The sequence below is a fragment of the Danio rerio genome, chromosome 13 (assembly GCF_052040795.2).
Source record: "Danio rerio strain M-AB ecotype USA chromosome 13, GRCz13ab, whole genome shotgun sequence".
Taxonomy (NCBI): Eukaryota; Metazoa; Chordata; class Actinopteri; order Cypriniformes; family Danionidae; genus Danio; species Danio rerio.
In genome coordinates, this window is record NC_141033.1 from 35,790,928 (window position 1) to 35,804,296 (window position 13,369).

General features: G+C 36.7%; 1 protein-coding gene across 2 annotated transcripts in view; it reads right to left on the reverse strand.

The window, feature by feature from the left end:
* Positions 1-253: 253 nt before the first annotated feature.
* trip11 (thyroid hormone receptor interactor 11) overlaps positions 254-13,369 on the reverse strand; it is a 33,608-nt gene continuing 20,492 nt past the window's right edge. For both annotated transcript variants that reach the window (XM_087277322.1, NM_001278703.1), the window contains exons 17-22: positions 13,199-13,298; positions 7,627-7,708; positions 7,436-7,550; positions 3,640-3,762; positions 3,424-3,562; positions 254-1,519 (exon numbers count right to left, since the gene is read on the reverse strand). In XM_087277322.1, coding sequence (XP_087133448.1) covers positions 1,296-1,519; positions 3,424-3,562; positions 3,640-3,762; positions 7,436-7,550; positions 7,627-7,708; positions 13,199-13,298 — 783 coding nt within the window. In that variant the 3' untranslated portion in view covers positions 254-1,295. The remainder of the gene's footprint in view (positions 1,520-3,423; positions 3,563-3,639; positions 3,763-7,435; positions 7,551-7,626; positions 7,709-13,198; positions 13,299-13,369) is intronic.

Below are 13,369 nucleotides of genomic sequence, written 5' to 3' on the forward strand. Positions count from 1 at the left end.
CCTCCATAAGCACTTTAAAATTACAGCCTTGCGATGACATAGTCTGCAGAGAAAGAAAAAAACACTGATGCAAAAGATCAACAAACTTGCGCAAGTCTTAAAGATCTGGAGTAGAAACGTACAATTTAAGCATTTGATTCAGTTTACTGATTAACAAAGAAATAGCTGAAGTTTTTTTGCATAGTATTAATGAATCCATAATGTATAAAAAAATAGCACTCAAACACAGAATGAGATGGAAAAAATGCAAAAATACGTAGAGAAGAGTTTATTCTGATGAAAAGAGAAACACTGTTGTTGAGTATCACTTTCATGAGCAGTCTTTCAAAAAGATTTATCAACTTTAAATAAACACCAGCGCAAAATATATACCCTAACTGTATAAATGTACCCTAAATCTATATAAATCAAGTGCACCCAGCTGTTTTGAAAGGTAGAGTAACCAAAGAGAGAATTACTAAGGCCATTTTTTCTGTCTCTCTCTAAAAAAAAGAAAAGGAAAAACACTAAAAAAGAAAATTCTTCATATTAGGCCTTAAGAAGATGGCATTTTTGGTTGAAACCCATTGAATCAGAAGTCCTCTGATAATATAAACGAATACAGATTTTTTACAGGTCATTCTTACTCTTTCATTTCTTCTCAGACTTCTTATGCGTGTGCAATATTTTCCAAATTGTATGTACATAATATTTCTTTCAACCTTATAGCAAGGTCTGAATATTGCAGATGCATTTTAGCTCCTCTCCACTGCATAAACAGTGAAAAAATGACTGATATACAAATAAATAGTGTCGACGCACACTTGTTCCGCATGTGCAGCAGTCTAAACCCAAGATCCAATGTCAATTTTTGATTAACCGTCATTGCACCTGCCACACCGTACGGCCAACCGTTCATACTGGAGGATTTTCAAAACGTATCTGTAGCGTTTTTGCAGAAGTGGAAAGGCTTTAATGAATCCGCTGTGTAGTGGATTCCAGACAGCATCAGACAGTCTCTGAGCACACTAGAAAAACATGAAACACCTCCTTTTGTCTTAAAAACACCTAGCTGAATGTTTGCACAACATTAAATAAATGTTGGTAGAAGGTCGCAACAGTATTGGATAATGTAATCTTCCCTCAGTCAATTAAATTCTGTCAAACTTAGGCCTCAAATTTCACAAGCACAGCAGCCTCTTAGAAGATGCTTTATCTTTTTTAATTCCTAAAATGGCTGATTGCCATTGGAAGTATCTGAATCAGTTAGTGTCCTGATAAGCTAAAGTGCTTTGAGTGGCAGTACCGCTGGATAATCACTGCTTGAGTAAATCTTTCAGCACAGCTCCACCGCTGGCCTCAGCAGACACAGGTACGGGTGTGAAGGTGGGCAGGGCGTCCGAGATGGGCTTCATTAGCAGGTGCCCCCCCGCACCAGCTGTGCTGCCTGCGCCTGTGGGATTGAGGAGAGGTACGGCTGCAGAGCGGGGCGCAAGGAAGGGGTTTGAATCCCCGCTGCGCTTACCTGGGCCTGAAACACCTGAAAAAGCATGAGCAGCATTAGAAGGGTGTACCAACACAAGCTATGCTTCCATACAAAGATGCAAATTAAATGTATGCGCTAAACTTGAAAAAATGCATAAAACACGTGCGAATGAAGCAGCGTTTTTATTCAACGAGTCAAAGAGAACAAAATCATCACTTCCTGATAAACTGGTGGCAAACATCAAAAGTATAAATGAAATTTGCTGCGGTAGAAGAAGCTGCGTGAATCTTTTCTTTATTTAATAAATGATTTGCACCTCAGAAGACAGAGGTGAGACACAATAAACACATGGGGGCGTTTAAAGGCGTGAGACACAGAGCACATACGCTCCTGGCAGATCTGGAGGTAATTAATATTATAATAACACTAATACTGAAATGGTTGAGAATGACCAAAACATCATTGCAGATGTTTTATAATGTGGCCAGCCTGCTGGTTAATCCATTCACTTGCATTATCATTTATCAAGTTTATCCCACTCAGTTATGTGCATACGTTTTTTATGTGCATTTTTAAAGTTTATGCGCATCTTAGCATTTCCATCAACCATTTTTTTATGCGCATATCCAAAATTCACATAAAAATAGGTGGATGAAACATAGCTACAGTTTTACTTACAGTTTACCAAAAATCTATAATTCGAACTATAATAAAGCCAAATTTTTTATGCAGACAGTGAAATGTACAGCCTGCTCAGAAGTTTGATTCTGATTCACACTAGAATGATCCAATCAAAATAAAAATCAAAACGTTCAATGTTAATCAAGCTGTCATATGCAAACACTGTCATTTTAAATGCTCAAGCTTTGGTAGTTTCCGAATGGTGGTCCATTTGTTTATAGTTCATTGAAAAAAATATTCCCACTACCCTGTTCCTCTGTCTCATCATTATATTTATAGACTGCAACTGAAATCACATACTTCCATACTATATAGTACAGAAAAAATAGTATGCGAGCAAAGTAGTATGACAGAATTCAGAGAATTCGATAAACAGTAAGTCAGAAGTACCCGGATGACCTACTCCATGATGCACCGCGAGAGAATTCATGAATGGGAGAGAAGCGACGCAACTGACGCAAGTAGGTCATGTGATGGTGACAAAATGGCAGATGTAGTACATCCAAGTTCCTTTCATACTGCTCACATTCATACTGTATAGAATATACTTTTTTTAATTTAGTAAATTTTTATTCAAATGCAGTACCTGCTGATTAGTAGGCTATTTCGGACGCAGCCATAGTTCTGGCATGTACATTATTATCAGAGAATAAGAATGATTATAAAAACTTACAGTTAGTTATATTGCTTTACAATCAGACCTTACCTCTCAAATTAAGTTATTATGAGTGGACAGATATTCAAATTCTACCTTAAATTCAGATTAAAAAATATAAATTTCTAATATGCATCTTAATTTAATGACTGATACCTGGGAAATGTTTGATGTTCAACTTTTATACTATTTTGTCTAAGAAAAATAAACATAACAAAAAATAAATTTAAAAATAATTTTAAAGTGATCATTCTTTTTATAAAATAAACATTTTATTCTGAGATAATGTTGCCATATATAGATTTAAGTTACCAGGGAAGATATTTTAAAGACTTTTATGAACCAGTAGCCATTGACTTCCATAGTAATTTCTCTACGATTCTTGTTTTTCTTTCTATAGAAAAAAAGCTAAATGTTTGAACAGCTTCAGGGTGATTACATTTTCATATTTCATGTTCCTTTCATGTGAAAAGTGGGGGAAATGTTCATGCACATTTTAAAACCAAATATATCAAAACATTTACAAAAGAAATCTAAAAAAAAATAATATGGGCTAATGCCAATAAAGTCCAAAAAACAATGAAAACTGCACTGATACATTATGTTCATCTTGACATTCTACCTGATGCAGGTGTGTTAGCGGTACTCCGGCCAGGAGGGGGCGCACTCAGGGGCTTGATGTCATACATAGGAAGTTTTGGGGCAGGAAGTGCAGGGGAAGACTCTACCTCCAGGAACTTCACGAACATCTCAGAGAAAGACTTTAAAAGATACCAGTGTAAGTGAACCATACACAAGTTAACAATGACTGTGCGTGTGCATAAGTATGTGCGCCCACCGAGTTGAGGCTCTGTGCTTGCGTTGGCCTTTGAGGGGTGTTTGGTACACTCTGAACAGCTCTGCCACCCAGCCAACTCGAGACCCATCCAGTCATCCCACTCTTGACCTCTTCCTTTAACAACTGCAGAAAGAAAAAATCAGTCAGTACTAGGTCAGAGGGAGTATTTATGCTTGTGCTGTGTCTGCTTGTGTGTAAAATAGTATTTTTACCCACTCAGTCATACAAGATAAAACTGTTTAAAGTTCAGTGAGATACCGAATTCCACTGAACAGACTCGACCAGAGCTAATGAATGCAATCTTCAAGTTCAAAACCACTGATTCAGACTTTTTTTTTAACCAAAAAAAAAGCAAACCAAGATTATTTTTAGTCACTAAAGTTGTAAACAGAAGTCTTGAGTGGAAAATTTAATGTACCGCATAAAATATGTGAGAAAGGTGTGGGGAGGACTGGAGAAAGAAAATATGGTTTGAAATGGAAAGTAGATGTGTGTGACCCAGAAACACACACACGTATTTACTTTCCCCCTTTCTTTCTCTCTTCTCTTGGGGCTGTTGGGTAATTCTGCTCACCACTTGCTGAATAGTTGGAGTCGCTCCTGCCAGACCCCAGCCTACTTCTATTGGATTGTGGGTAAGGGAATACTTTTGGTGCAGGACTGGCATGGATCTGTCATCTAATTCAGTTTTGTCTGTCTCTCTGTCTCCCCTCAACTTCCTGATTTCTGCCTGCTGTCTGTCTGTCTAATATTGCTCAATCGCTTTAGCCAAATCCCCTATTTGTACCACTTATCTAGGATTCTATGATAAAAATTGAATTTACAAACAAAATACAAAATGAATCGTCAAACAATTTGCACTTCAGTGACTTCGCTATTTACATTTTTGGGATTTTTTTGCATAATTGGCAAACACAAAAGCCAATCAAAATAAAAAGTGAGGTTTATATAGCATAACAATAAATAAACTGTCATTCATTTGCTGGAGTAAGATTAGGTTTGATATACTTCCAAGGTTAAATTGTACTTTATTTGAAAGTGTATTATTTGGGTTCTCTGTCCACTTTTTGGTTTGACAGTGAAAATTTGCTTCCCTTTCCACTAAAGTCACTTCGGCTGAAAAGAAGATTAGAAAATGGTCGAGGTGCTGTGTTAAAGTTTGTGACTCTTCTAAAGTACACAAATATTACCATGTATTTTTGCAATAATATAATTACATAATAATAATATAATTATAAGTTTGCAGATATTTAGGAAACATGCTAAGTGAACATGCAGTACTCGTTTATGTGAAAAACAATGCTGAAGTCAGATTATTATTATTATTATTATTATTTTTTTTTTTGCTGTAGTCAGATATGTGCATTACGTCTTTGTTTTGGTCATTTAACACACCCAATGCCCGTTTAACTATTTATATTTCAGCACCCAGGATTGCTTTGGTGGAAAACAGTGTATCTGGTACATTCAGACATGAAGGCTCTCAAAATGTGCGTCAGATAAGACGCAGATTCAGAGTTTCACGTAAGGTGGTTATTAATTAGAAAAAATATATAAATATTCTAAACATAAACATTAGGTGAGCAGGTTACATTGTAACCCTGGGTCATAACACGATACATGATGAGATTGGCAGCGATAAGCAACTTGTCCGTTTGCAATAGACTAAACATGAAAGAAATTTAAATACAGCCATTCAGAAGCACAGAATATAACTGCACTCCAATGAAATGTTAAGGTTTATAATCTAATTAATACATATCAAACATCTTTAACATTAAATGTAGATGCTGAATCACTGATAAGTGTTGGTTTGCATTGTTTCACAGTTCTAAGGTTCAATTTCAAATGATTTATTTTATTTTCATGATCTGAGGTAAACTCTGCTGCTGCTGCTTTCAGTAGTATGGCAATAAATGTCATGGAAAAATTATTCCTTCATTGCTTTAATTTAAAACACAATATAAATCAGCCTTCAGGTTCCATAGTCTGGCACACTCCTGCTGGTCCCTAATCTGGCAACCTGCTCTTGTGTGTGCTTTGAACCAGGCATGCAATACCTAGTTCAACTACTGGGTGTCAAACTTACATACTGCACCTTCTATAGGGTATATGCCGAGCTAGTGCTGTTCCCATGCTGATACACTTCCGGTGACCTGTTATTGTGAACTTTTTTCCATTTTATACGGTTCCTTATACAGCATCGATGTTGTAATGTCATTAAAATACATTCAGTTAAATAAACTTTAGCATTTATTTAGTTGCTCAAGCATAAAGCGAGACAAAAAGCTGTTCACTCGAACGAGCCCGTCAGAATCGGCAGGCTAACGCAGAAGCTCCATTGAATATACTGGGGTAAAAATAAATGCTCATATTATAAAGATATGGCGGGGGAAATGTAATTTAATGCAGTGCTTCTTGTACAATCTGAGACGCACTTTAAATCGGATATCACTCAGCCAGTGGAGATTGCTGATTTTTAAAGAAAACAGACCTTAAACGCACCGGATTTTGCATTGGCATTCAATTCGCCGGAAGCGCTTAACCCAGGTTACTGGCAAATTAAAAGTCCTATTAGCATGCTTCGGCATATACCCCATTCTGCATATACACCTAGATATATTGTGCAGCTAAATTCCGCCATATTATTGTTTGTTGAAACTTTAACTACAGATACCACAGTAACTTTTTCCTGTTTTGATGAGTTTTAGTTGAAGAACTAACAGTAATTCTAAATAGACACAATTTTCATCTAAATGCTGAACATTTTAGGCATTCTGGGGTTCTGAAAATGCTTAGTTTTAATATAGGTTTAAAAACTAGAATTTTTAAAAAACAGAAATTATGCAAAAGTGTGCAGTTCAGTTCTGGTACGCAACGCTCACTTTTTTACAACCCAATTGATTCTCAAATGTAAAAGTAAAAAGGCTTGCAAAGGATTGCAGTGCAATTTGTTGCAAAAGGAAAAACACTGTACAGATTTTGCCCCTTCGAGGATAATGGCTAAAAGTGTCTAGTGTTTTCCAAGAAAAAATGAAGCCACATCCTGCTTTATCATCAGAACTGATCTGTATTAGTTATTGAGAAATTCAGCCCCACCAGGATCTAAATGCAAAAACAGCTTGTCCAACAGAAAACAAATCAGCCCTATTAGCAGGCAGCCAAATGAATGTGGTCATATGCGTGCAAGGTTTCGGGGACATTGACATGTCGTTTAGTACAGGCCGTCCTACCAAAAGCAGAATTCTCGATATCCAGATTACCAGCGTGAGCCGAACGCAACTTGAAGTCTTCCTTCAAAGCACTCAAAACAAAAACCTTTTTCAACAAGACCAGCGTGGGCAGCTTAAGGCTTGTGCCAAATTAAACACATGAGGTAAGATGAGTGGAAAAATCTTTTTAACATCTGATGGAAACCCTCATGCGGACATCAAACACGAGATAATTGTAAAAAAAAAAAAATTAGAAGCAGGGCGGAGATCCTGAGGAGTCAAGAGGTTGAGTATTACACTTAACAGTCACGTTTCAGGGGTGAGACAAGGACTGGAACAGAGCCACACTTGAGAGTGATGAAAGCAAGAGGAATTTCACAACTAGGGTCAGACAGAAATGAGGAGGAAATGACAAAATGCGAAGGAGGCTGCTCTTCATCTCTAAAAAATGGGACACTACAACGTTTGATGAATGTAAATATGAGGATCCGAGTAGATTTGCATTTGCAAAGAGGAATAGTTGTGTTTTAAAAGGGAGTATAGAGAGGAATTTACAGAATGAGAAGCAGAGATCGCTGACCCACCTGGCCCACCTCATCTCGGTCCAAGCCAAGCACATTACCCATAAGCCTCAGCACCTCGCCACGCTTATTTTGGGGGGTGTGGAAGTAGCCCAGGTAAAGATTCTTCATCAAAACCCTGTCAAAAGTTAAACATGTTGGATGATATTTCACAGGAACGCCCTTTTTAAAATATTAGAATGTTTTGGACTTACTTATCCACTTTGCCTTCAGTGGTGTTCAGGAGGTTCATGAGTTTCCTCTGAGCCTCTTCCAACATCTCCTGTCTCACTTCCACTGTTAAACACATTCAAGCACAAGTTGTTACAGCATTTGGTTACATTTTCTTCATTATGTATTGCTGTCATAGGTAGAATTTAGGTCTACTTGAGGTTTGTCTAAAACAAACCCATTAATAAAGACAAAAAATGTTACTTTGTTAGGCTTCTTGTAGATGTGGCACCTTTATTTTTTGTTTGTTTCCACACAATATTCAAATTTCAGATAAAGTCTGTTCTCTGAAACCCTCAATTCAACATAAAACCTAAACAACATCTACGATTTATAAAAAAGAAATTAGAACAAGAGTTTTCAACGCTGATGTTTCTTGATCACCAAATCAGCAAATTAAAATGATTCTTGAACGATCATGGCATTGAAGTGCTTAAGTAATGACTTGTTAATTTTAATTTTGTAATAGAGCAGTTCCAGATTTATGGAAGTGACCGTAGCTGGGGTGAAAACTTGTTGCAGTTGAACAGATGTTGCATTGTGATTGCAGCATTGTGTGAAGCTCAGGGGTTATGTTTACCTATCATCTCACAGCGCCTTTGATATTTTTGTAATTATTGAACTACAAAAAGCAAAAGCTTCACGTTGAGCCCAAAAGGAAGGCAAATATCAATGCAGTCTTTGTTGTTGATGCTCTGGTTTAACGAATTGCCTTCTGAGCAACTAATTTCTGCTCGAGACACATTTATTGTTTATTTTTAACCATTAACAAGACCTCATTATAATGATTTCTTTATTATCCTTTGCTTTTTCATGGTGGTTACCCAGTAGATCTTTTTTTAGAACTTTAATTACAACTTCTGAAGTGGGAAATAAAAAGTCAACAACAAAGAAATAAAAGAATTAATTTCCCTCTTTGAAAAGTTGATAAATCCAGTTTAAATAGCAATGTACACTCACTGGCCACTTCATTAGGTACACCTTACTGGTACCAGGTTGGACCCCCTTTTGCCTTCAGAACTGCCTTAATCTTTCATGGCATAGATTCAACAAGGTACTTGAAATATCCCTCAGAAATTTTGGTCCATCAATTGGTACTAATGGGCCCAAAGTGTGCCAAGAAAATATCCCCCACAATATTACACCACTACCACCAGCCTCAACTGTTGACGCCAAATTCTCTCTAAGATTTGGCTCTCTATTAATTAAAAATGTTTATTTTATTAGAATTTTTTGGCATTTATGAGGGTAAAGCTTCATTATGGACGTGACATCTCTCTGTTACAGATGTGAAATTGGTACTTGTGTGACTTTGGTAAATAAAATACGATGACAGAAACATTTTTTTGGAATTTGTATACAGTACTGTAACAAACAACTTAAAAACGGTTTTGTTATTTGACTGTTTTTCTCATGGCATGGTTTACATTTGTATGGAATTGCTCAGTACAATATTAAGACCTGGCAGCGATTCCTTTAAAAATAATAATAGTAATAATATTTTCAATTTACAGCACACTCCTCACAAAGTTATAAGCCACCTCCAAGCGACGTTTATTTTTAGCTGAAGCCAGTTTTACAAAGTGAGTGTTCATTTTTGTGGTATACCACTTAGTTATGCGTTAATGCAAACAGCAGAGAATAAGTGTTTGCGTAGGGCTATTAAGTAAGTGTGTGCGCACCTTAATATAAACAGTAATAACACTGGTATGGGCTTAAAGTATGTCTGGGAATGTCTCGTGGAGAAATAACAAAGAAGTGTGACAAGCTCTAAATGCCTTTATCATCAACACCCTTCGCAAGTCCAGACCGTTTGGCGATACGGCTCCTGAGAATTTTCCTGAGAGTTTTCCCCTGAGAATTTACCTCCAGGGACCACAGGAACAAAGCGATAAGAGAGGGTGAAAGAGTTCCCGACTGTGCTAAACACCTTGGAATGTCTGTCGGCTGCACTTGTGCTGTGCTAAGCAAAAATGAACCGTTTTCTATCATACTGTCTCCGTTCTCTTCAGTCGTCCTTTGACAGATGCAGTAAAAAATCCCAGCACTCATCTCTCACCCTCCTCTACTGCTCTGACCGACAGCAGTGCATTGTGGATTTGTGGCTTGATATGAACAGAGAAGAAAGAGATGGCTGAGACAGAAAGACTGGGTGGATGGAAAAAGAGAATCTCAGTCTACACAGTTAGGCTATACTGACGTGCCATAAATCATAAGAGAGGAGATGCAAAAGAATGCTAAACATCTATACCATTTACAGACCTTCCTACTCTCTATCTCTCTTTCACTAATGCACATGTATCTGCATAGATATTAATCAAGCTTAAACCACTACATAAAGCACAGTCATGAGCATCATTTAATGGTTCCCAATCTTCCTAGCTCATTTGAGGTTTATAAGTCTCTTCAGAAAAAGATGTTGCTTATTGTGCAACTTAAAATACATATGAAACTTTTTTATGTAGTCTAAATGTTTCATGGCTTTACGTCTTATGTAATGAACACTACGTTGTTCTTAAATGTGGTATATGGATTACGGATGATTCAGAAATCCTTGTTATTTGTGCATCTTGCCACAATCTGATATTGTTTTACTAAGCCAAAGATATAATATTTGCAGATACCTTCGAATTAGGTAGCCTTATAATTCAATTTAATGTTATATTGATCAAGATATAGACTATAGGTTTTTAGACTTGTTTGCAATCAGACAATACCTACCGATCAGGACTCGAATATATATCTATATTCATTCTCAAAAAAACCTGATCGCACATCCCTAATATTAGGTGCCTATCTTACAGTGCCAGTTACAGTATTAACTCACAAAAGCAACCAGAGTGTAATGGGCAAATCTTAATTAGAAAAAAAAACAAAAACACAATTGAGATGCTCTAGTTGAAAAAAAATACATCTTAATATAAAACATACATCTGAAAAAGACGGAAATAAAAATATAAACAATTATAATAAATGTGTGTATATATATATATATATATATATATATATATATATATATATATATATATATATATATATATATATATATATATATTAATCTATTAAGAAGTAATTTTATCAATTATAAAATTATACTTTATGCACACATTTCGAGAGAATTTCATCTGGTACTAGCAACCCTTACAAATGATATGGGTTTTGTTTGTTAACCTTTTATCTCAAATATAAATATTTCCAAACGAATGATGTGTATCAGAATGCAAAGGACCAACAAACAGCTTGAGTCAGTGCTAATACTTTTTTGCCATTAGGATTTACTAAAGATGTGCAGAGAAGCATTAGTGCTGAGAGGGCACGGACACAGACTTATCCAGTTAACTAATACTGTTAAGACAAAAAAAAGTTATCCAGCCTCTGTGTTGTTAGATGATCAGCTGTTTCTGTTAGACATTGCTCAGCTTTTGCTGCTTTAGACATTATAATCATGAGCTGCAAAGATTTTCATCAACTAATACTTTAGTTGTTGCATCCCAATCTGGCACTCATGTAGATGGTGTGGTGTGAGTAACGTGGCAAAATCTTGCTCTCCCTCATGAAGCCAATACGGAAGTGAAACTGCAATTCATCAACTAACCATTAGGGGCTGGCTCCAGAAACTCCAGATGTCAACTGACTGCTATGCTAAATTGGCCAATTTTACAGCTGATAAATTATATATATGGTTCAAAAGATGGTTTTGATACACATAGCTAATATTACCCTTCATGACAACTGTGAGGGGGTGAATGTTTTTATAACTCATTTGTTTTATTTATAATAAGTGCACAATTAAGGGCGCGGCGACTTGAAAGACAGTTAGGTTTCGCTGGTTTGCTGTGTGAACTTAATTGTGCTCACAAACCATTCAAGTGGCCTTCATTTCCCATGCGAGTGAAATTCTTATTCTTAAAAGTTCTGGAACTGTCACCTGAAATGTTGTAGTACAGTGTTATGCTAACACCCTGCCTCTTTTCCCATGTTTGGTTACCCTAGGTCAGAGTGATAACGTGCGAACAAAATGGCGACGATTGCCCACGCCCACTTGTAGCTTATTTTGCGCTCTTCAGAAATCTATGGGTGACGTCAAGGATACTACATCCATATTTTTTTACAGTCTATGGACAATGTGTGTGTTGGTAGTAAATTAATAATAAACTGAAAAAATATAAAAATTGTAGTGTGTCTAAATTAATCAAAAATGTATTCTAAAATCAATATTTTCTGCAAACCAGTGATGCATTGTAATATTAAAAAATCTTAAGATCAACATACCAATCCATAACAATGTATCATATCAGTGATAGTAGCCATTAAAAGGCAGCTATGGTGAAATATCTACTTTTCAAGCTGTTTGGACAGACATAGGTAGTGTATAGACTGTCATATTGGGGTGATATAAACACACACAGTCCTTCTTTTTTCAATTCAACAACATAAAAACGGTAGATCAATTGGAGCGGTTTTCAGTGCGATCCCCCCGCCCAAAGAATTGATTGACAGCTGTGTATTAACATGTCCCGGTGATAACGTGTATGATCATATCAACAAGACCAGACGTGCGCAAAGCAACCAGAAATAAAAGGTCTGTTCAGTTTGCTAGGATCATCAACCATCATCAAATGTGATCAAGAGTAAGTTTAAATGTTTTAAAAGTGCACATGTGTAATCAATCACAGCGATTTACTTCAGCTTTACTTCATCACTGCAGCCGCATGTCAGAACAATTATAAAAGAAGACACTTCAATCCCGCTTTGTGGATGTTAAATCAGGATTATTTTGCAGTGGATATTAACCTGTATTCTTTCACATTTGCACGCAAAAAGAGTGCAAAGCTAAACGCGCTGCGACTGTGTGTGTGTGTCAGCGCTGTCTGTGTGTGTGCGTGAACTTTGTAACAACATTGTGTGCGACCCATCGTTGCAACTCCACAACAAATGCACCAAATACTCATTGGTAAAGTTCTTACTGTAGTATTTATTACAAACTCTATGTGAGATCTGCTTCCTTTATGTCTGCATGTTGTCTGAGGCAGCCGAGGGAGGAGATTAAGGCACACAGAAAGGCACGTAGAAATGGTGGGCTGGAAAGACTAGCCTTAAAGGCGCAGTACAACAAACCTGCTACCCAATGCTAAAAGGTATAAAACAGAAACTTACAAAAGGTATAATAAAAAATCTGATGGGTGTTTTGAGCTGAAACTTTACAGACAAATTCTGGAGACATAAAAGACTTATTTTAAATATTATTCTGAAAAAAGGAGTAACCTAGGTGCCCTTTAAGTGAACTGCCTGTCAGACAAACTTACTGTTTGTGTTCACGAAATAGACAAGAGAATTAATGTCATTTAATGCCCTGAAATACACACGGTAAAGTTCAATTTGGAAAACAACACTGGTGTCATAATTACAGCAGAAATACCAACGGAATTATCTTTGCCAATATGTGGGGGTTTTGAATAATGTGCTAGACAACAAGGCGCCTTTACATGGTGGAGAACTGCTGTCCTAGCTCAACAGGAATCAAAATGTAGAGCTGATTTCAGCATTCTGCCTCACCTTGTTTGTTCAGGTCTTCTATCTGCTCATCTTTGAGGTCCAGCTGGTCAGTGAGGCGAGAGGCAGATTCTAGAGCTGCGTTCGCTTCATCCAGGTTTATCTAAGTTTACAGATGTAGATATTGAGCATTAATGTACTGTGTATATCCACACAAACACAGTTCAGAAAGTA